At 40.1% G+C, this 25,398-nt stretch overlaps 1 protein-coding gene across 1 annotated transcript in view; it reads right to left on the bottom strand.

Annotated features, from left to right (window-relative positions):
- Positions 1 to 25,398, bottom strand: part of Col24a1 (collagen type XXIV alpha 1 chain) — a 249,393-nt gene that overhangs the window by 1,994 nt on the left and 222,001 nt on the right. The window contains exons 54-59 of the mRNA XM_034500238.2: positions 20,037 to 20,072; positions 19,899 to 19,925; positions 10,814 to 10,879; positions 9,633 to 9,801; positions 6,494 to 6,603; positions 4,172 to 4,387 (exon numbers count right to left, since the gene is read on the bottom strand). Coding sequence (XP_034356129.1) covers positions 4,172 to 4,387; positions 6,494 to 6,603; positions 9,633 to 9,801; positions 10,814 to 10,879; positions 19,899 to 19,925; positions 20,037 to 20,072 — 624 coding nt within the window. The remainder of the gene's footprint in view (positions 1 to 4,171; positions 4,388 to 6,493; positions 6,604 to 9,632; positions 9,802 to 10,813; positions 10,880 to 19,898; positions 19,926 to 20,036; positions 20,073 to 25,398) is intronic.

Raw genomic sequence — 25,398 nt, 5'->3', positions numbered from 1 at the left:
AGATACCTGCCATGCTAACACAGCAACTTTTTTTTTTTAAATACTTAAAGACAAGGTAGTAAACTGCTCAGGCTGGCTTTGAACACATGGTCCTCCTGCCTCAGTTTCCTTGGTGCCTAAACCTACAGACCTGTACCACCAGACCCACTGTGGTAGTCAACAGAATCAGGAATAATCTGGGAGGCTGGCTTCCAATCGTGTTAGTAGGGCATTACTATATTACATTGAGTCAGGGAAACCTTTCCACAGTGGGTGGCAGTATTTCCTGGACAGGGGATGCTGGGCTACATATGATAGAAAGCCAGCTAAGCACTAGCATGTGTGTGTTCCTTGATACTACGAATACATGTGAACAGCTCTGACCCACAATACACCTTTTCTTCCCTGAAGTTGCTTGTGCCAGAGTGTTCTACTACAGCATCGGGAAAAGAAGCAAAGACACCAGGCTTCCTTTCCCTGCAATAGCATTGTCTTCCAATTTTCCCTGCCAGAGGATAATGGTGCCAGCCTCTCTCTCTCTCTTTCTGATGTCTGTGGGTCACTGTAGCAGACAGGAGTTAAAAGTCTGCAGGATTCCCAATAAGGCTCTGACCCATCTGTTCCTTTTTCATGTAATTATTTATTTATTTGGTGTGTGTGTGTGTGTGTGTGTGTGTGTGTGTTTGTCTGTGTCTGAAGTTAGAGGAAAACTAATGAGAGTTAGTTCTGCCCTTCCACCACATAGATCCCAATGATTAAAGTTGGGTCGTCAAGCTTGGCAGTAGAACTTTAACAACTGGCCATCTTGCTACGTTCTGCTCCCTGGTTTTCTTCAGGGTGGTCATTTTTTCTTGAGTAAAAGAGGACTGATTATCACAGTCTCTCTATATTTGTAGCAGATAACTGAGATTGTCTTAGTTAGAAGTAGTTAAAGGATAATCATATCAAGTCATTTTGAGTTCCCTTCCCCTCTCCAAGTCCGGGGTTTTCTATTTAATGGCTTTCTTCTTTGTTCTGCTTCTGCTTTTCTCATTACCGAAGCTTCTGCTATTTATGATAAACGATATGGTCAAAGCTGTCATGAAATGTTCTGTGTTAAATATTCAACATGAGAGAGCAGAGAAACACAATTGCTGAAGCCTTTTAGTCGGAAGCCAATTTACTTGCTCATAGTCTTGTCATGGTCTGAATTTTAAAATCAGAAGAATCTTTAGTGATTACTGAAGCCAATATCTTCATGTTAAAGCCAAGACCATTGAAGTTCACCAATAAGTTACTTGTCTGATGTCCTAAGGTTGCCCATGATAACCAGACCTAGAACTTGGAAAGACTGTGAGATGCATTCACTAACCTGTCAGGCAGATGCTGGATGGACGTGCTGCTGCCCATTAAGCATAATTGAATGAGCTGTCATTTCTAATTCTATTAGAGTGGTTGGGAAACACAAAGGTGACTAACTTAGTTCTGACATCTGAAGTAAATAGCTTAGCAATCTGACTAGGAAGAAGAGACATAAGTAATGCAAAAAAGGCCGTGTATGATACGGATAAGACACAGCACACAGAGAGAGCCTACTGACCATAAGGGCAAAATACATTGTGCAGATAGAGACTGTGTATAGTAAGAGCAAGACATAGCACACAGACTGTGTACAGTAAGGGCAAGACACATTATGCAGACAGACATGCATACTAAACTCTTTATTGCTAGAGAAATCAGGAAATGGTTATGAGATTAAGAATTTAGCTGGGTCTTAAAGAATGCCAGAAACTTTCAGATGATGAGAGAAGTTGAGAAGGGTACTGCAGAGAAAATATGACAACAATGGAAAGTCAAGGTGAAACAACAGATGCCCGGGACCGAGTAACAACAGAAAGGCAACAACAACAAACGCCTGGGACCAAGTACAGATAGTGAAGGATCCAGTTGTGAAGTCGGTCTAGCACAGGGCTGGGAACACCACCTGGAAAAACGGCAGTGAAAATTTAGGCAATGAGATTTTCCTCACATCTTATTTGTTTGTCTGGGAGATGTAGCCAAGGCTGGCCTTGAATGCCCAATCCTTCTGTCTCCACATTGTGTAACTGCTGAGTTTATAGTGTACACTACCAAGCCTGCCTTGGGCTAATTTTTCTTTACAAATGTAAAGATTAATAAAATAATCTATGCACTAAATGATCAATTTCAATGTAAAAAATCAATAAATAGTAGGAGTTGTTGTTGGTATAGTAATAAATAGATCAGTTTGAACATAGAATACAGTAGCAACTAATGAAAACCCAACCTAGAAAGTAGGTTGGGGCCTGACTGTTGTTGAGCTCATTGGTGCTTATAGGTTGTATCTCAGAGGTGCTAACGAGCCACTGTATGTTTCTGGGAAGGAATAGAAGTTGCATGCATTTGTTAAGAATACTGCTTGTGATGGTTTGTATATGCTCCGCCCAGGGAGTGGCACTATTAGAAGGTGTGGCCCTATTCGAGTAGGCATGGCATTGTGGGTGTAGGCTTTAAGACCCTCATCCTAGCTTCCTGGAAGTCAGCCTTTACCTGTTTCTTCAGAACAAGACATAGAACTCTCAGCTCCTCCTCCACCATGCCTGCCTGGAGACTGCCAGCTCCCCTCTTGATGATAATGGACTGAACCACTGAACCTGTAAGCCAGCCCCAATTAAATGTTGCCCTTCTAAGAGTTGCCTTGGTCATGGTGTCTGCTCACAGCAGTAAAACCCTAACTGAGACACTGCTCTTTTCAAAGAAAGAGAATCTGAGCAATCTGCCTCTGACCATTTGTCTATGAAAGGAAGTGTTATAAAAAGATGGCCTCCAAGAAATGGCAAGAGATGTTAAATCAAGGGTGTTCTTATACACCAAGGCAGGGAACGAAGTTGCTAAAAATAATTAATGAAATAATTAATTACACTTACAATTAAATTTGCCATAGTATCTATTGCTTCATTTCAACAGAAAAACAAAACAAAACAAAACGTGAGCTAAAGTCAATTATCAAGAGGGGCAGTCAGTTCACAATTACATTCATCTTTGTATAAGAATTAGCAAAATCAAATAAACTGGTGATTCCATGATGCCTTCCATGCATCAGTAAGATCTAGAGCTCAAAAATATGAAATATATATATTTATGTACAGGCTGTGTCAGTCAGTTGACCAGGTGATCTCCAATCCATCTGTTCATCTATCCAGATGCAGTCATTTTATCTGAGGAGTAGCATCTATGGATTAACATTTGCTTTACATATAAAAACCCACAAGTAGGGGTTGGAGAGATGGTTCATCAGTGAAGAGCATATACTGCTCTTGAAGAGTTTGGCTTCCAGCACCCGCCTCAGACAGATCCCAGTTGCCTAGAACTACAGCTCCAGGGGACCTAACACTCTCTTTTAGCTTCCATGGGTCCACTCATACACACATGGCACACACAGACACACAAAGATACACACTCATACACATAGTTAAATGAGGGGCTGGTGAGGCCACTCAGTAGTCGAGAACACTTGTGTCTTTTGCAGAGGATGCTGGTTTGGTTCTTAGCACCCACATGGTGGCTCACAACCCTCTGTAACACCAGTTCCAGGCGATCCAGTGCTCACTCTGACTTCAGAAGACACCAAGCACACATATGGTGCACATACATACAGACAGGCAAAACATTTATACACATAAAAACGTCCTTAAAAATAAAATAAATCTTTAAATAGACACATTAAAAATCCATGAGTAAGCTGAGCATAGTAGGTAGCACTTGGGAAATAGAGGCGGGGCAGGTGGATCTCTGTGAGTTCAAGGCCAACCTGGGTTATATAACAAGCTCAATGATATCCAAGACTTCATATAGAGATCCTGTTCTAGAAACATGAAACATGACTATCCATGATTATTTATTAACATAATGAAATTTGACTATCTGAGATATCTAGATATATATGTATTATGTATATACATCTATAAATATGCATGTATATACATATACACATAAACAACATGTATATATATGTATAAACAATCTCTCTATATGTATATATGCACATATATATACACATACATATATATATGATAATTGCTGATGGAAAACATAGGAATGCCGGGGACTTTATAACAGCACTCTTCTATAGTTAGTAAGGAAAGTCTTCCTCTCCTTATTTTAAGTCACATTTCTAAAAGAGCCGTTCTCTTACCGTGCAGTCATCTGAGAGGACTTGAGGTTCAAGTAGAGTATTTTCTTCAAAAATCTGACCATTCCATCCTTTGAAGCTAATAGGCCACTCTGGACCATCTGCCTGTGTGCTGGTCCACCTCGGGGTGTTCAGACAGTGAATGGTGATCACGTGGGTGGCTTCTGCGCTCAGCAACTGAAGAAAGTTCATCTGTACTTTGCCGACTCCAAACTCCAACTAGAGTCATAGAAACAAAAGTCACGTCATAACACATGGTGACTTAGAAACATCCATATGGGGAAACTTATGGAAGGGCAGCCTCACAAATTTGGAATCTGCATGCCAATTGATGGTGAAGAAAAGTTCTTATGAGTCTGTATGAACTGATCACAGGATATCATTAGGCTATTGTATATAATAAAATATATTTTTATAATGTTACTTGAAATGCAGTAATAATAGTTATTTGCTTGGTATGATGTTTTCATGAGAATCTACATTTGAAATTAGTTCGATGTGGTCACCTGTTGATTACGTGGGGGTGTAGCACCCACCTGACAGGGATGTTAAGAGGCTTAGCTTGGTAGGTTTTGTAACTGTTGAATCCTGATCAAGCAATTAACAATTATTTTTTTTCCAAAACCTTGACTGTAACTCTCTTGGCATGTGTCTATTAATATTGTTTTGGCTCTGGTATTAGTAGTTTTACTATTCAACATTAATAAATTTTCATGCTGAAAAAAAAAAAACACAAAACCAAAGAAGGAAAAAAACCCACATTGTGGAGTAAGCCCTTCAGTCATTTCATCTCCAGGGTGCTCTTCAGCACACATTCCTGACTGCTGCTCTTTCTGCTGCCTATCGCCGGGACAATTGATTTAGTCATGGAAGCAGCTACAACATTGTTCTTCACTGTTCCCACCTCGTTTATTCAATATTTCCCTTCTTTTATCTCCTGACTCCAAAAGTCTGTATGGAAGTCCTCAGGCAGCTTCTGGGGCATTGAGGGCAAGCATGTGGACATGTACTTTATACAGAGAACTAGTGTGCTTCTCTTCAGTTAGGAGAACATTAGGGACATCTCAGTTCCTCTAGGAACAGAGCAGAGTGCTCCTTCCTCTATTCTTAGAGTGGTGGTGACTCTCCACTGAGATTTCCTACTATAGAGCCATGCTCAGCAAAGGGGAGCAGCCCCACAGAAACCAGCTGCGGACCGTGCCTTCCAGTCTTCTAAAGATGGGTGGAACACATGATAGGCATATGTATTAGCACTTTGCTAACACATGAGAAAATACTCCAAGCTGGTTTAATCAGAAAAAGAGTTACGATTTTGATTTCAAGGTGTTATAAAACAGAACCAGCCTTTGGGTTTTTAAGATACTTGTAACTGTTACTGTTCTATAAAACAAACCCCACATTCATTCTTAGTAGTGCATTTTCAGAATTATCTTGAAACTTAAAAAGAGTATTCAGTGAACGTTTACAGGCTGTTGCGTTATGCTAATCACTGGAATGCAGCAAGCTTTTGTAGCAGAATTATTTTACTGAAAATACAGTTTCAACCAAGCTGTAGGTTGTGGCTGTAGACTGTTGATCAGAATGGTGCAGCTGGTTGGAGATTGTCTAAGGTCTGTGTGTCTTTAAAAACACAACAATGTGCTGCACACACTTTAGGAAACTGAAGAGACAAGATCCATGGAGCACACCATGTGGAACTGATCATAGAATGTATAATCAAAGTGTCAAGGTATATGGCACTTATTTTATTTTTTTAGAACAATGAGAACTGGAGATGTGGCTCAGTGATTGGGAACAATTGACACTCTTTCAGAGGACTTGGGTTCAATTCCCAGAACACAGATGGCGGATCACAACCCTTCATAACTTCAGTTCCAGGCATATGATACCCTCTTTTAACCCCTCCAGGGACCAGACATCTACTTGTTGCACACATATACACGCGGGCAAACATTTCTCTATATAACAAAAATAAATCTTTTTTTTTTTGTTTGTTTGTTTTTTGTTTTTCGAGACAGGGTTTCTCTGTATAGCCCTGGCTGTCCTGGAACTCACTCTGTAGACCAGGCTGGCCTTGAACTCAGAAATCCACCTGCCTCTGCCTCCCAAGTGCTGGGATTAAAGGCATGCACCACCACTGCCCAGCAAAATAAATCTTTAAAATATTTTTAACATTAAAAATATTTCTCATATATGATAGAGAATGGTGAATGGCAACGTTTTATTTCACTCTTAAAAGCCAGCAATTATATGATGGCATTAAAAAAAAAAAATCCTGTTAACGAATACAATACAGAAGCACATGTTCTAAAATTCAATACACACCTTTGTCACAGAAACAGGAGATAAACATGTCTGGCCTCCAGCACTAAAGTTGCAGAAAACCTCAAAGGCATCTGAAGAACATCCAAGATTTGGGTCAATCCAGTATTTTCCTATTAATTTATAACAAACACAAAGTTATTTCAATCTCATACTAAACCATATGAACTTATGCATTGTCACATCTGTGAACAAAATCTCCTGGAAAGAAGCTGTGTAAAGCAGGGAGTGATGGGCTGACTAGAATTTCAGTACTGGGGAGAGATTGGAATGTTTCAGGTCCAGATGCTAATCTCCTGCTCTTGGGCTCGCTCTAGTCTCCCCAGAACAGCCATTCCTTGCCCACCACTGTGTCTGGACTAATGCCTGTGACTAACAGATAGAAACTCTTTAGAATCTATTGACTTAGCAGACCATTAGCTTCCACCAACCCAAAAGCTAAGAATGTCATCAGACTGCATCCTGAGCCTGTGGAAAAGCTCTCCCATCTCACAGTGCCCACCTCTCTGATGCACACACCAAGGTATTGCAAACTTGAGTCCATTTATGACTATTTTTGTCCTGGAAAACTAGAAGAGTTTATAAAACTTTATAAAACAGCTTCCACATTGGAACACTGAAACTGGGATAACCTAAATCTGTGCTCTTCAGCCATGAAGACTCAAAACGGCCTCAGAACAAGCTACCTCTTATTCCCTTTTAAGTTGAGAGCTGTGGTTTTTACGTAGACACATGTTGACACCTGTTGACACATGCTTACACATGTTGACACATCTTATCTGTTCTTATCTTATCTGTTAAAAAGCTGATTGCAAATATATACATTTAGTGAATGAATGAAAGCTATACCCACAAAAACTGTTACCCAGAACTATATTTTCAAGCACCTACCAATTTGAAAGGCATTTCGTAACGTTAATCAAAATGATGGATAGGCTGAGGAGGTGTCAATGAAGGCCAGCCTGTGAGATTGATGGCTCGCTGGGCAAAGGGGCTCACTGCTGAGCTGGCTGACCATGGCACCCAGTGGTGGAAGGAAGTTGCTCATCATTTCTTCTAGATTTTTCCCACTACTGTGTGAGCTATTTTTGTCTAAATAAAAGATGATCCACCAAGCTTTCGTTGTCTGTGTGGAGCCAGGCTTTTGAGCTCAGGCACCGTGTCGTGCAAAGATGATCGAATAAGAGTCTCATGGTAACATGATCATTGGTTTATCTTAAGTCTATTTTATGTGCCTTATATCTTTTGTGAACCCAAAGTTTCTAATTCAAAATGGCCTCTGCCTCGAGGGCATCGCTTTTTCTCCTAGCTCGTCCATTCCAGTTCTGCCCTGGCCTCCTAGTGCTGGACATGGGAAGGCATTGCTCCTGCTGCTGCATCCAGACCATGCTTACAGCTGTTCTCCCCTGAAACAGTTCATGCTGAAATGATCACCATCCTGTTGTATCATCTGTTATCATCTCTCAGGAAAACTACTCAATATTTTAGCTTCTGGCTTGCTACTACTTTCAGAATGTGTGTACAACTTCAGTCTTGGTGTTTTGTTTTAACCCACACGAACACGTACACCTTGGTTCCCTCTGTTCCTGACATTCCAATGTCTGTTATTCCAACCATCAATGTCCGAGGCTATCTACCCTAACCTGCTCTCCAGTTCAAACTCCTCCCCTACTTCAGCTCGGCTTCTTCCTGCTTATACCTTTTAGTTCTTTAATCAACAGTTTTTCTTTTTATATTCCATCAGGACCAACTCCCTATGACCTGATCAGTTGTTTTTTTATTATTGGTTATTTTAATTATTTACATTTCAAATGTTGTCCCCTTTACCATTTTCCCTTCCCCAAACCCTCCATCCCATCCCCCCTGCCTCTATGAGGGTGTTTCCTCACCCACCCACCCACTCACTCACTCACTTACTCCTGCCTCACTGCCCTAGCATCCCCCTATGTTGGGGCACCCAGTCGAGACAGGGCCAAGGGCCCTCTCCTCCCATTGATGCCACATAAGACCATCCTCTGATAAATATGCAGCTAGAGCCATGGGTCCCTCCATGTGTACTCTTTGGTTGGTGGTTTAGTCCCTGGGAGCTCTGGGTGTGGTTGGTTGATATTGTTGTTCTTCCTATGGGGTTGTCATCCCCTTTAGCTCCTTTAGTCCTTTCCCTAACTCCTCCATTGGGGTTTCTGCACTCAGTCTGATGGGTGACATGTGTAACCCCCGACGAAGGAATGAGAGAACCAGAGGCCCACACCAGGTAGCAGCAGCGGGGCAGCTGATCTGTTCTTAAAGTCCTTACATCACTTTTTTTTTTTTTTTTTTTTTTTTTTTTTTGCCTAAAGTTCAGAGTCTTTTGCTTCACTGAATGCTGTTCCTTATGTCAATTCTGAACTCTCATGTCCTATCACCCCACTATATCTGTCCTAGAAAACCCAATCCTAAACAAGAGTCACCTTTCTGACTAATCTGTAAAAAGCAAAACTGGGCTGGCTGGCTTCACCTTCACTGAAAATGTTCTGGAAATTAACTTTTCAGCAAAACAAAAAGTTATAATATTTATAGTATGAGTGACTTCAGACTAAACAAAAATGAAAAGGAAATGAAGTTGTTTTTGACAGTTTAGTGTTTCTCTTACTTAAGTGGTGACCGATCCTCTGGGTTTAGGACATTTCCTTAATGATTGTCTCTAAACCCACTTTTATACTCCTGACCAATGTACTTGAAGGGACAAGAACCTTCTAAGGATGATAAACCACTCTAGTTTGCTATTTGCCGATTCTATTTAAGGCTATTAAATAACATTTATAGGGGGTGCTGTGGAATATGATGTAAAAAATGTGAACTTTGATGGTTTTGGATTAGCAAGGCCTCTGGTAGATTCTTGTCCATCACCCCTAACGTTACATTCTCTTACTTGGATTTAAATATGATGTACACTTTTGCAAATACCAAGTGTGAACAAAGCACAGGCCTTCGTATTTACAAAGTATATCATCCTCAAAGACCATCGCAGTTTTGATGAAGTTATGATAGGTTGTGTTGACGTCTGATCAAAATGGCAGATATCTGAAGTTGAATGCATTACAGATCCCGAATGTTTTGAAATGATGAAGTTAGACTTGGGAATCTGACAGGAAGGACTTACCATCTGAAACCTTGTACTGACAGCTGAGTAAATCCTTGCAGATCCGTGCTGGGTTTTCTCGTGTGCCAAGAGGATTTTTGATGCTGCTCAGGAGACTGCTAAGGTAGGTCAGGGTTTTGAATATCTCTGAACTGTGGTTGATTAAAGTCACTTCAGTGTTCTGGTAACTCTGCCAAGTTATCATAAGAATCATATAAGCAAGAAAACCTCAATAACAACTTGGACAAAGCAGAGTGAGACTGTGATCCTAGTTGCTTTTACAGAGTTTGGAATAGGAAGGAAAGAACATATTTTTCTATCTAACTATGTACATACATCAGCTTATTAACCCCGAATCCCAATAGGAGGTCAAGATTTAGTTTGTAAGCTGACAAGAGACTTAAAGAAGTATTATGCCTACTGAAACATGCTTTTTAAACTCCATATCAAATAATTGGAGTTTTAAATTTTACTTTAAACTTTACTTAAAAATGTTGCAAGTCAGAAAAAAAATCACATGGAAATTAACCAGAACCAAAGACTATTTAACATAATGATTTCCTGCACGGTTAGAACAGTGAATCCTGCATGGTTAGAACAGCCACTCGGAAGTTCTGGAGCATCACATCGGTGTTTACGCCATTTTATGTTCTTATCCACCAGCCAACTGGAAAGCCCACAACAGAAGGAGAACTAGAAAAGCAATTAGCTTTATATCCTTGCTCATGTCCACTGTGTGCCTGGAGTCTTCCTCATACTCTAACATGTAGCTTGTTGAGTTCTTTTCTACGTGTTACACTGCACACACATGCACACTTGCTTGCAGATAAGCATAGGTGATTGACTGGATTCAGCAAAGATGGAGAAGCAGCTTTTTTTCTTCTCTCTGAGACTAAATGATTAAGTAATCATGACAAAGCCAACTGTAAGAAATTTGGTTAACTTTATCTACTATCTCCGCAAACAGTAGTAAATCCCTTTGCAAATAAATCCTTTGAAACTAAGATTTTGTTTCAATATTTTTTCTCATGAAATACCCTGTGCATGTATTTCTGTTTTGTTACACTTGAAAACAGTTTCAGATTTTCTGTTTTAAATACAATCTTGGAGATAATGCCAAATTTTGGCTTTCAAAAAATAAAAATCCCCCTGTTTAATTTGAATAGCGAATCTGCCAATATAAATAGAGCCAGACATATTACCTCCATCTGTTGGGCAGAATTTGATTCTATCAGAGCTTGAATAGCAGCATTGATATCCATTTGTCTCTGTGTAAAAAAAATACAATTGAGATGGCCATAATAAGATCAAGCCTGTTCTGACGAGCTCTGTTCAGTTTGTTCTGGTTATTGTGAAACATACTAGATTGATCTGAATGGAATCTGCAATTCCTGAAGACAGATCCTGCAAGTAAGACCCAGCTATCTTATATGAAAGATAAGATGCTGCCTCCATCCAGATTTCACAGGTCTCATTCAAACAGGACTCAGTCTAAAGCTTCTAAAGCTAACGTAAGCTGTTTGTTTCCGCGGCAGGAAAGTGTGCACACATGACATGAATGGAAGAATGAAACACAATCCCCTCATGCAGTAAATTGTCAACTGAAGAATAAATAAGTGTAGTAATTTTTAACAGTTCTATTCTTGGAAGGAAAGTAGAATAAAATACTACTGTCCTGAGGTAGTCACCGCAATAGTCGAATCTGATACTTCTGCGGTCTTAAAAACAATTTCTGAAGTTGGAAAATGTACCATTAGTCCCAAAAGAAATAACACAGAACAAACTCAATCTGCTCCTGCATTTAATAAAAAAGATATTTTAGGAGAAAAACTCAGCATAACCATTTGTAGTAGCCTTTCTGTAATTTTAAATATATATATATATGTACTGGAAATAAAGATGCATGAGCTGAAGGTCCTGGTAAATCACACCTGTGTAAATGAACTCAGCCATTTCTAATTTACCTCAGAATGATTCTGATGCTGAGGGGATTTTTGTTTGTTTGTTTTTGTTTTTTGCATTCCCACAGGATATACGCTGTTGCTCAACAGTTCACTCTCAAGTCATGGTCAGCCATCAGAAAAGCCATTTAAGATGATGGAACAACCAATAGAAACTACTTTTTCCACTTGTCTTCACATGTGGTTTTCATATTGGAAAATAACTCACTCATTCTGCACACACGGGTTTCCAAACACTATGACAACTATTGAGGAGAAAATGGTAAGCAGCGAAGGAAGTTGTTCCCCTGGAGGCTAACCTTAGAGGCGAAACAAGCATAGATCAGTGGTCTAAAACCACTTGACTGTAAATGGTACACGTGTGATGGAAGAAAAGTTCATGGGACGATGAGAGAAATTTTGAGTCAAAACTGGGATGTGCGAGACATTTGTGAGGAAACGTTGTCTTGGAATGGCACTGTCTGAGTGGACATAAGGAAGCTGGGCAGTGTCAAGACAAAGGAGAGTCTCCCAAGCAGAAGAACAACCCTGGCTAAAGGTCATGACCTCTTCAAGAAGCATGGAATCTTCTTCAGATTAGCCAGTCCTAAAATTTGAGACAAAGTCTTGCTATGTAATTCGGGATGTCTTTGAACTACTATCCTCTGACTCAGCAACCCCTTTGTTAGGATTACAGGTGCATACCACCATGCTGGCTCCTGGCGTGTGATTAAAACTATTGACTGAAACACCTAGCCCCTGGCTTCCTAACTCTTTGGAATCAAAATGTTCTTGGACTTTTAATATGACTAAGTGGGACTGGGGCCGTAATTCATGAGTAACTCTCTAAACACATGATAGGCCAGGGGTTCAGTCCTCAGCACCATCAGACACAAAAACCAACCAACCAAAAGTATAATTGAATACCTCAGGAGACTTTTGCTTATATGACTTAGAATTTTTGGTATTTTCCAAAATAGAAATATGAACATAAAATTTTAAATGACTTAGTAATTGCTTAAAATAACAACACATCTATTGTATAATAAAATCACTAAAATAGTCCTATATGTTATTTTATAAAACAAACAAAGAACCCTTAAGAGTGGACTGCCTAATACTTTTGCATATTTTTAGTTAGATTACGATGGAAGAAAAGAACCTCCCATAGTTTTGCAGTCAGTGGGTTTGTGTTTCTCAGTATCATTTTATCATTTTGACTTGGCTCATCAGAACGGCCATTCCATTTCATATAACTAAGCACTGTTTACAGTTAGAAGCACAAATAAGAGCCAGAGGGCTTATAAAGCCAAATTTATTATGATTTTCAATTTTGACAAAGTCAACAGACTGCAAACTATTATAGCCAGAGGAGGAATTTTACTTCCTGGACCTTGTCTTTATTTGACCTTTCTGGTGGTTCCCAGGAAGACATCTAAGACTGGTTTTTTTTTTTTATTTTTTATTTTTTTATTTTTTTTTATTTTACCTTATCCAGTGGTCACCCAGTAAGTACAAGGGGCTCTCCAAAAGCACATGCAATGAGTTTTTAACTTTGTCTGAAACTGCAGGGAATGAAGCGACCACTAAGGGAAACAAAGTTTCCACAGCAAAGCTACAGAACGTGGTGTCCTTACAGACGGTCAGAAACTCTGACCACATTCCAGAATGTAAAACTCCATGTGGTATTAGCACTGCATATGTGTTTGGAGTCCCGAGAAGTGCCGAGCCCTCACCCCTGGCTGATCTTGAGGTTTTGTGACAGCAGGTGTGATTGTTAACTGCCTGGCTGAACATTGAAATGGTACCACAATCACACTCAAATCCCAAGAGCCAAACCGGTAGGCTTCTCATCCCTGGTGTCTGAGAAAACCTAGGAGGAAATCTCTAACAGAAATTAGCTGAGCACTGACCCGAGCAGAGACTTCAATATTCACACACAGCTAAGAGTGTAGAGATTTCATGATTCATAAATGTCAACCAACAACAACGAAAAGCAACAAGAATAAATTCTGGCTGAGGGCGGGAATCTGATTTTCAGGGGTGTGACACTGTAAAATCTGAAAAGTCTCATTTTTAACAAGGACACAGTCGCAGTTGGTCCTGTGCATGTGAGGAGTCTGTATCGTCAGGATCAACCAAAAGTATAATGCTGCTGGAGAGATGGCTCAGTGGTTAGGAGCCCTGACTGCTCTTCTAGAGGTCCTGAGTTCAATTCCCATGAACCACATGGTGGCTCACAACCATCTGTAATGGGATCAGATTCTCTCTTGTGGTGTGTCTGAAGAGAGTGACAGTGTACTCACATGCATAAAATAAATAAATGAACAAATAAATAAAAATTCCACCTGTACTGAACATACATAAACTTTTTTGGTCATTGTTATCTAAACAATATAGTGTAACAAATACTATTTTACATTGTATTTTATAAGTAATTTGCAGATATAGTGTAACAAATAGTATATTACATTGTATTTTATAAGTAATTTGCAGATAGTGTAAAGGTTACAGGAGCACTTGCAGATAATTTAAAGATTGTAGGTTATATGCAAGTTATACCAATCTATATAAGGAACTCTGGCATTTGTTGTATTTGGGTATTGAAGTGAGTCTTTGATCAGTCTCCCCTGTGAATTACAAAAGATGACTATTATAAGACATGCAAGAAACAGGACAATGTGGTGACTATGCAGGGAAATAAGTAGTCAATAGAAACTCTCTAAAGAACCAGCAAAATGGCTCAGAGAGTAAAAGTGCCTGCCCCTAAGCATGATGACCTGAGTGAGTTCAATCCCAGGACCCACATGGCAGAGGGCAAGAGCTGGCTGCATAGGTTGCCCTCTGACCTCAGCAATCATACACTGACATACATGCTCCCCCTAAAATAAAATAAATAAAAAGTATCTGGGAGACAGCTCAGATTGTGTAAAACAAAGACATGGACTTAGCTATGGTTGAAGAGTTAATGAAACTGTTTCTAAGGGAGTAAAGAATGATAAATATGTCATATCAAATACAAAGTTCCAAAATAGTTTCAATGTAACAGAAGTCACATTGGAAAGGAACACGTAGACACTATGGAGTTGAAGAGAGTCACCAAAACAAACACGTACTGGAGAGACTCAGCTGTAGCTTCAGCAGTGGGAAGAACATATCACTGACTGGAAAGACAAATGGTTTATTGAGATGATCTAGTCTTAGTAGAAAGAAAAACATGGATGAAGATGAACAGAAACTTAGGGGTCTAATGGACCCTGCCAAGCAGACCAAGAGAGAGAGGGGGGGGCTAATATTTTAAATAATAGTGACAGTCATGTTAAATTTATTGAGAAATGTTAATATACACAATCAAAAGAACTCCATGAACTTTCTTCACTCTTAAGGTTTAAAATGTTGAGAAACTGGGCAACAAGATCATAAATTTGAGGCCAGCCTGGGCTACATAGTAACTTATAGGAAACCTGAGCAATCTCAGGAGATCCTATTTGAAGTAAACTAAAACAAAAGAAACAAACAAACAAACAGAATATTCAATGATATAGGTGAAAAGAAAACGTTAAAATCAGAAAGAGGAGAGGTTTATCATGGCCAAGAGACACTCAGAGTAATAGACAAACCCATACAAGTGAGAAGGCAGTGTGGCAGCATTCAGTGTTGAAAGACAAGTGAAATGTTTAAACATAAAGGAAAATCAACACATTTTCAGATAAACAAAAATTGAGATAATTTAATACTAATTTGCCTTGCATAGAAAGACTCTAATGAGGGGCCGGAGGGATGAATGAGTGGTTAAGAGTGCTTGCGGCTCTTACAGAGGACCAGAGTTCAGTTTCCAGCACCCACATGGGGTGGCTAGCAGCCATCTGTAACTCCGGCTCCAAGCGGTCTGGTGTCCTCTTCAGGCCATGTCACATACATGTAGAGAAGGAGATGGTAGCTTGTATCTATAATTCTCATGTTCCTACAGTGAGATGGAAAGGAGAGACAGGAGCATCCCTGGAAACATGTATGCCAACTGTCCTGTGCACACACCACCAAACAATAAGAGACTGTCTCAAAAAAAGTGGAAGGTAAGAGCATCAATACCCAAGGCTATCCTCTGGCCTACACATGCACACCATGAGCCTATTTACACACACACACACACACACACACACACACACACGCACACACGCACCACATATATAAATTAAAAGTAACTTGAATTCATAGTAATAAATCAAGAGAACTGGTAAAAGTCACTTATAGGTAAATGCAAGAGTATAGAGCTACGAAGGGCCTCACATCTCTATATTCGCTGTACTGAGGAGGCCGAGGCCAGCTTGGAGTACATACGGCGAGACTCTTTTCAACAACCCAAACAAGATTCATATATCAGGGACAAGATTAATATTTAGAATCTAGAAAAAACTTTGAAAACCAACTAATGTAAAGTCATGCAGTTCAGTTTTTTAAAAATAGGCAAAAGACTTGAATGAGAAATTTTCAAAGAATGTATACAAATAACTAATACTTTGGGGGAAATGAAATTTAGATCCACAACGAAATACTCTTCATAGCCATTAGGATGGTTGATGTAAAAAAAAAAAAAAAAAAAAAAAAAAAAAAAAAAAAAAGCAAAAGCAGAGTGGGGTGGGACATAGCTTAGTGGTAAAGTACTTGTCTATTACATGTGGGGTCCTGGTTTTAATCCTAAGTATTGCCCCAACTTCTCCAAAAATAGAGAGGGTACTCTTCTGGGTGCAGAGGGCATGCTTGCAATCTCAGTACCAGGAAGGATGAAGAGGAGGGCAACTGAGAGCTTGAGGTCAGCCAAGGCTACACCATGATTCTAGGCCATTCTGGGCTACCTAGCAAGATACTGTCTCACAGTACCAAACCACTGGGACTGGCCTCCACAACCCTAAATTTTGATTGGCTGTGGTTTTCTGTAGTAGTCTCCATCTGTTGCAATATAGTTTAGTTATACACACACACATACACACATATATAATATATATTATTTATACATATATAAATAATAATAATAATAATAATAATATATATATATAACTTATATAAATTATATATACAACAGCAACAACAAGAACAAACCCCCAAAGAACAAAATTGGGACCCTCACTTCTGATTCCTAAATGTACTGAAACTTTATTGTCTCTACCTACCCACACACCCCCAACACACACACACACACACACACACACACACACACACACACACACACACACTCATGTGCACGTACATATATACGTACACACTTGCACTCACACTCAAATGCACACTCACAATACACACTCACACATATGTACATACTTGCACACACACAAGCACACACACACATTCACACACACACACATGCACGCACATACACACACCCACAAACATGCATGCACAGACACACACTCAGGCACACCCACACAAATTCTCATCCTGTTCCTCCCTTTGGCACATGAAGGGCTGTCTCTAGCATCCAGGGGTAGAGTTCCTCATTGACTTGTATCATACCTCAGACACTGAGCTCTAGTCATGAGTAGACCTTACACTCACCCATCATCCACAAACACTGCATTTCCTGAAGCATTAGCTTTCCATTCTCCTTCAGGACTGTGAGTCAGCTTAATTCCATGGCCTTTGATGGAGGGCTGGGGAATGGAAGCTGGGTTCGAGCTTGTCAAGCTTCTTCCATCTTGCCCCCAAAGAAAATTTCATACCATGACAAGGTTCACAATGGACAAAATGGCTTTGCAAAACCATGTCAGTCTTACTACTAATGTTGTACTGAGGTGTTTTTGTGGTTGATTTTTACTAAGGTAAGATCCACGTAGCATAAAAGTCACCAGTTTTATCATTTTAGAACATATAACTGTGGATACAGATAGACATGCCCATCCTTTCAATGCCATGTTACACTTGTATGTATCCATGTCCAGCCTTTTTACATGGGGGCTGGGGATTTGAACTCAGATCTTCTTCTTTCATAGCAAACACTGTCACCCACTGAGCTGTCTCCCCAGGTCTATTTCCTATACATTTATGTAACTGCATTTTTATTACAAAGGCATATTGTAAGAGGGTCACTCAATTGGTTTCATCTTCCATGGAATAATGAACCAACTTTGCACTTTGAAGGTTGCTGGATAATGACTGAGAGGACGAGACGACCTCTAATCCTTTCTTTTGTTTCTCTGAGAGAGGCACACAGTGTCATCCAGCTGGCACTGGATTTTTGATGTTCTGCTTCTTGAGTATGATGCTACATTACTTCATGTGTCACTGTGCTTGCCCAGGCTTCTCCTAACCCTGTCATCTTATCTCCAAGTAAACCTTTTTCCTTAGGGAAGGCATGCTGAAGCAGTCTAAAAGGCATGATGTATGATTTTTGTTGTTGTTGTTGTGTGTGTGTGTGTGTGTGCACGCACGCAGACATGGCATATGTATTCAACAAGTGCATATTAAGGACTTGAATGGAAAACAAACATAAAAAGCACATCAACGAAGAAGAGAGAGATATCAATTCTATCTCAGGGTTCAGTGGGGGGGGGGTGGATTAGGAAGGTTTTAGGGAGACCATGACAGTTATTACTTCTGCGCAAATGCTAGAATCTGTTTGTACAGGTCTCTGCAGACAGTGTGAAGACACGTGCTTTCACATTTGACAAGTATAAGGAAGACAGAGCAGAGGGAGAGGGAAAAGAAGAGGGAAATGTAACACTTATGGGGAACCCATTTGTCAAGCATATCTTCTAGTTTAAGTCTCTTAATTCCTCAAAGTGTATATTCATGTCCATATTTGTTTTCTCAAAGAAGGAACCATTCATGTGTCTTCTTCATCGGAGTTGTGTAGCAACTCATTGATCTTCCAGCTGAGACCAGGGGATATGTCACCTAAAACTACAAACATTTTCTCTACAGCTTTCTAGTTTTCCATTCATTTTGTGACTCTTCTGAACTCGGTTTTAGGAAGACAGCAATGACTTCTCAAAGCCACCATAAGGTGGGGAAGCAATAGACAGGGACAGAAGTCCTTGCATTGCAAGGGCGTGGAGGACAAGGAGGATCATTGAGGCATAGTGTGTATGAAGCATGCGTGGCACTCGCTGGAAAATTATTCCCAGCTGCAGAGCAAGACTGAGGGAAATGCAGAGTTCCGAGTCTGCTGAGCATGGAACACTGTGAACAGCTATCCAGAACTATCATGATGTAAATGACCCGAGAACAACATGTGGAAATGATTACGGCTTGGAAGACATCAGGCTGGCCATTACTTGGAGCAAAGAGTGGATGTCAACTGGGAAGGAAATGTGATCACTTTCCACTGTATGTGACCAGGAGACCGATCAGATGAGGTATGGCTAAAACTGGGGGGAGTATGGAGACCCTACATAGGAAGCAGGGGATCAAAGAACTTTTAGAATACATAGTAGATAGAAGGTCTAAACTTAGAATATTGAAATATCAGAGATAATAGCCAAAGAAATAGAAATGTGATTTTAAAATAAGCCTAGCACATTTTAGGATGCAGTTGTGAGATCAAAAGCAAACATAGGAGCCGTCTGATGGCTTCTCCAGACACTAGCAACTGACAAGGATTCATGTAAAACCTAAGAAAAGAATTATGGTTAAAAAAAAGATTTAAAATGAAGAGCCAAGTCCCAGAAAGAAGAAGAAATGGAGTGTCTATTATGTACTATCCTGTGCTGCATGTTTTTCTCTTGTTCAATGTGCAAAATGAACCCCAAAAAGCAGGAAATGCAATTACTCTTTTCTAGATAAGAAATATGAGGCTTGGATTCCAAGTTATCACGGCTGGTTAGCTTACTGAGAGGAACTAAGGTATACCAGAAAGATGAAATGACTAACAGTTCAAGGCTCACGTAAGGAGTGGGGGGAGATAGCTCAGTGGATAAGAGCCCTTTCCATCAAGCATAAAGACTTAAGTCAGCACAGCACCCGTGTGAAACAGACATGGGTGAACAAGTTTGCGACCCCAGCTGTGGGATCAGGGACAGAGGTATTGCTGGGTCTTACGAGCCCCAAGTTTAGTGAGAGGACCTGTCTCAAAGGAATAAGAGGGTGGATAGAAATAGGAGAGCTGACATCCTCCTTTGTCATCCACAACACACCTGCAACACATGCACGCATATAACATACACACATGCAATACAACACACACACACACGTGTGTGTATGTATGTATGTCACACCATACACATACACACACATGGACACATACAATACACACACATATAATACACACACACACACACACACACACACACACACACACACACACAGAGTTGATATTCTGAGACAGAACAGAATAAAACCAACCAAGAAGACTTACTCGTGGACCAGGTGCTCCAGGTGGACCCTGGAACATAATCACAAAACAAAACAAAAGAAAACCCAGTTAGTAAATATCTCCAAACTAGGCACTGTATGTTCATCAATGGCAAACAGATATAAATAAAAATGAACTCACAGGGGGTCCTGGTTGACCTCTTGGTCCTTGGGGACCCTAAAGGGAATGAAGACAAAGCACACCATGTAGATTGCTTCAGATTTGGTATCAACCAAGATCCAACCTCCGCTGATGTTGTGCAGATCACATATTCACAAATGATTCTGTGTTTAAAAGGTCTTGTCATTAACTATGGCCCACAATTCTGAACAACCTGGAAATCTAATGTGTGTACGTGTGTGTGTGTGTGTGTGCGTGTGCGTGTGTGTGTGTCTGTGTATGCACATGTGGCGGGAGACTGTTTGTTCATATTAACAAATTTAATAAATTATGGCATAAAAATCTTAATTCAGCCTAAGCTATTTCTATTAGCACCCACCTAACCACCAAAGCTGGACCTTCATTGTTTTTATATGTTGTCTTCCTTCTTATATCTATAAGTTGTATCCCTCCAAACATCTCCAAGATACTTCTTCATCTTCAGTGTAAATCATATATTATGGCCTAATTCCCACGTGCCCCAACCTCTGAGTAATGTCCTAGTTTCTATCTTTGTGGTGCATTGGGGCTTTGGGGAGTTAACTGGGCCACACGGGTGGACTCTCTATAAAGGGATTGATTAGTGCCCTTAGAAGAAAAGGCCAAGATGACATGCTCTCCTCCATGCCACTATAAAGGAAGAAGTGGACATTCCGTAAAACAGGAAATAGATCAGCCTATCCATTACACTAATGACAGTCTTCTTAGAAACTGGAATCTGATCATTCACTAAACATCTGATGTCTCTCATTTACTGGGAAAGCATACACTTCTTAATCGTGTGGCTCACCACTCTATACCGAGCTCCATCCACGAGCTAAGTTGTGTGCTGTATTTCCATGTCACACCCCAGAAAGTGAAACAACTGAGCAGCCAGTGAATGAGCAACAGTGGTAAGACCAAAAGTTAAGCCAGCTGAATACAGAAATGATGTTCTTAGATGCCTCATCCCATTGCCACCTCTTCAAGGTGTGGTCTTTATCAACACCCCCCCCCACACCTTCTATAGACAGCTACCTGCACATCTCTAAAGCCTCCTCCCATCCTTCTCTTTCCACCTTCTCCTGTCTCTTTTCCATTTATTTTTTTCTTCCTATAGGTTTTCCTCTCTGTAGCCCATTTGGCTTCAAACTCCCAGTTCTCTTGCTCCAGCCTCCCTAGTACAGGGATTGTAGGTATGTACCACTGTGCCCGGCAACCCAAGTTCTTCATAAATGAGTTCTCTTGCACACACTCCTGACTACCTATAGATAGTTCATTTCTCTCTCCACACTACTTAAAACTCTACATACACCACAACTACCTGTCACGTCACTTCCCTTCTCCTCAACTAACTACTAGTTTTTTGTTTTTTGTTTTTTTTCTTCTTCATTCCATAGAGCACAGCACTTTGGAAAATACCTAAGGTTTGATAGAACGTTTGTTGCTTTTTAGTTTTCTGGAACAAGAATATAGTGCCTGATACATACTAGATGCTCAATATCTTATGACACAATTGAACAACATTGGAAGTGTTATTCGTTTAGAAAGTAGGAAGGCTAAATGGGTATATTTAGATGCCAAAAGTTATGCTGACATTTTTCAAAATGTACTAACAGCAATCATTGTTTATGCCTTACACATCTGCTCAAAGTTAGTTTATTTGACGGTGAATTGAATTTTCATATCATACTGACTCAGGCTCAGATTATAGTTTGAAGACAGCAAAAAGAAGAATTAATATCCAGCCAGAATAATGTTGGTAGTGTAACTGTCTTCGTACTCAGGATGCCTTATGCAAGACTGTTAACCTGCTTTCATTGTGAAGCAGGCTAGAGAACTCTCACTGTGATTGATGGACATTTCATAGTTTGCATGGTCTGTGCTGACGAATTTATTTTACCGTTTTATGCATACAGATTTAATCAGACGGAACCAAAAGCTGTCCTCAGAAGCTGCCTGCTGATTTGCAGGAATGCCATCGTTAGTGACAGTCTAAGTTCAAATCCTGCCGAGGTTAGAGTGAATCTGATCTGTTCTGAATCAGCACTGTGAAAATAACAGACAGCTGTGCAATTGAACCACTTAACATGTTTCTGACATTTACAAAATCCCTTTGATGGTTCAGTACAAAACATCTATCCTATATTTGATTCCAAAAGAGGAGTGTACCAGAGAAAAATGAGCAAAGTCTTCTTACTGCTGACACGACCAAATTCATTTCAGTTTGTTCCTCAGAGCAAGTTAGTTCACCACAAATACGAGCCAATGAAAGGCTTAACAGGCAACAAGAGGGCAGGACAACCTAACGCAACAATGGCATGAGCAGGTCAAGCAAGCAAATAAACTGTGATTCCAAGCACATAACGTGTTCTTAGTCCCCTTATTCCTTCAACTAGCAACACTAAGAAGATTATCTGATTTTAGCTACTGCATACAGGGCTTTGTAGATAAACTGTCACTTTCCTGAGGCCAACCACGTTCGTGGAGACGGCTGTGGTAATGGTTTGAGTGGCTGTACAGAAAGCCTCCATTCCCTTTAAATTATGCTAGTTTCTTTCTATTCTATCCCATAATTTGCATGAATCCCTGAACAGTATCATAGCTTATCATTTGATTTAAGAAAGCTAGTGTGTGACAATACCAAACAACCAGAGCCCCTCAGGGTCTAAACCACCAGCCTGGGAACACATAGGGAGGGACCCAAGACTCCAGCGGTATATGTAGGGGAGGATGGCCTTGTCGGGCATAGGTGGGAGAGGAATTTCTTGGTCCCATAAAAAAATAAACACAGAATGTGTGTGTGGGGGAATGTGAGGGTGGGGAGGGGATAGTGGGGGGGGGTAGGTGCAGTCACTGCCTCATAGAAGCATGAGGAGGGGGATGGGATAGGAGGTTTCTTGGTGGTGGGAGGAAGTGGGGTAAGGGGATAAAATCTGAAATGTAAATATTACAACCAATTTTAAAAAGGGAAAAAAAAAAGAAAAGTTGTTAGAACCAACATCTTTAAAAAAAAATGTCAGCCCACTAGGGAAAAAAAAATTTTTTTCTTGATACTAAAACTTGTTCTGAGAATTGTATATTGCAGAATACACAGCCTTGGTGTATCTACTCATCAAGCAAGCTGAGCAGACCTGCCCAAACCTCCGATGTCCTGGAATTCCATCTGGATTCAGTGAAGACACAGCATCAGAGGCTTATCAACTTACTCTTCCCCCGACCCCTCTTCTAATATCTCAATGCCCGTAATCAGCTTGAAGAAGTTAAAGAAGAGTCAGCGCCCCTATTCCCTGGGCTTGGGGACTAATGTGGTTAATAATGGTCTGTCTTTCTAAGGAATAGTGGTTTTGTTGGAACAGGGAGGATTAGCTAGGATTTATTGCATAGCCATAACCTATTGGTAGAAATCTGTATAATTATTATCAAGATGAAGTTATAATTTCTTAAATGGTACAAAATTTACTTTGATTTCAAATTTAAGGTTTTCATCGGTACGAGCTTCTTATTGATATAAAAGTGAGATGAATATTGACACTCTCATAGGCATTGTGCCTGTATAACACATTTAGGAATACAAGGCTTAGACCCAGTCCTTCTTTAACTTTTTTAACTGATTTGGGATGATTAACCTATGAGTTAAGGGACTATAGCAAATTCATGGCTTTGAGTTTATTGTTAGGAGGTTTCCCATATTTTATTTAGAAATAGCTGAGAGGAGTGAACAGACAACAGTCCAGGTTACCTTACATGGATAGTTGGTTTTCAAAACATCAGAAGTTCATAGAATTGACGTTACAAATATTTATATATTAATGTCCATTCTGATTAGAGACCTGTCTGCTCCTGACAGCTTCCTGTTGTGGATTCTAAGAAGAAATTGAGCATCTTTGGAGTTACTCCAGTTGTGTGATGACAGCCACTAGGCAAGAATTGCCTCTTTCCATTTACAGACAAATTACTGTCCAGAAAAGGACACACTTGCAGAATAGTTGACTGATTATATCTGCCTAGACAGAGTAATCAGCCCTTAATAATTCTACATCACTAAGGTCTGTCAGATGACTCTGGGCCAGAAGGCTGAAGATTTGATGCTCCAACGTCCGGTAGTATAGGGGCTTTTCAGGTGTTCAGCGGTTTCTATAAATTGGCTAAGTTTTAGAAGCTATGTTTAGTGCTTCCCATAACTTCAGTTAACTCAGTCATTCTGGATTTCTGACAGGATTGAAGACCCATAGTCTCATAGCCAATCCTGGCTATTTACCTTGAGAGAAAAGATTTGAGTGGATGTTTTTCAGCTGACATTCATTCTAAAGCCAAGGAAAAAGCCAGGTTCAGAACTAAGTGTTTTAGTTAGGAGAGATGACAGAGGGTCTGGTTAGTCAACAAAATGATGGACTGGGTATTAGGACTATCTTGTACCTCACTGGTACAATTAGGAATAAGTATGCTCTAATTGCATTTTGAGAGAAAAGTTTTACTTTAACAGGAAGAGTGATATGTAGGAGGAGCTAAGTAGGAAGGAGTACTGAGAGGAAGAGATGGAGTAAGGAGAGAAGATGAAGGAGAGGAGAAGCTAGGTGATGGGGGGGGGCATGGAGGCAGATGTTCACATGTCTACACCAGTCAAAGATAGTTTATATATCTAGATTGGGTATTGGGTTACGCTTCTGATTGAGCATTACCAAACTTATAAATCCTTTGATTGACATTAAAAAATTGTATAAAAGCAAAAAGGAAAGGGGGGCATGGGACAGGGGTTTTCTAGGGAGAGGAAATGTGGAAAGGGGATGGCATCTTAAATGTAAATAAAATATAAAATAAAATTAAAAAAAAGAAAGCTAGTGTGTGACCTTGAATTTGAGTATGTGGTCTTTTCCTTATAAAAATTCCTTATTTCCTAACCTTTCTGTAAATGCAGTTGTCGTTTATCTCAGGATATATATATATATATATATATATATATATATATATATAAAATTTATTTTTAAAATTGCTTGTTTTATTTATTTACATTTCAAATGTCTCCCTTCCTAGTTTCCGCTCCACAAAACCCCTGTCCCATCCATCTCCCCTGCCTCTATAAGGGTGCTCCCATCCACCCATTCCTGCTATAGCATCCCCCTTCACTGGGGCATCGAGCCTTCCCAGGACCAAGGGCATTTTCTCCCATTGATGCCAAATAAGGCCATCCTCTGCTACATATGTATCCAGAGCCACGGGTCCCTCCATGTGTACTCTTTGGTTGGTGGTTTAGCCCCTGCAAGCTCTGGGGGGGGGGGGTCTGGTTGATTGATATTGTTGTTATTCCTATGGGGCTGCAAGCCCCTTGAACTCCTTCAGTCCTTTCCCTAACTCCTCCATTGGG

Source organism: Arvicanthis niloticus, chromosome 4 (assembly GCF_011762505.2).
Source record: "Arvicanthis niloticus isolate mArvNil1 chromosome 4, mArvNil1.pat.X, whole genome shotgun sequence".
NCBI lineage: Eukaryota > Metazoa > Chordata > Mammalia > Rodentia > Muridae > Arvicanthis > Arvicanthis niloticus.
Note: the sequence above shows the minus strand (reverse complement) of the source record. Positions and strands in the feature narration are given on the sequence as shown.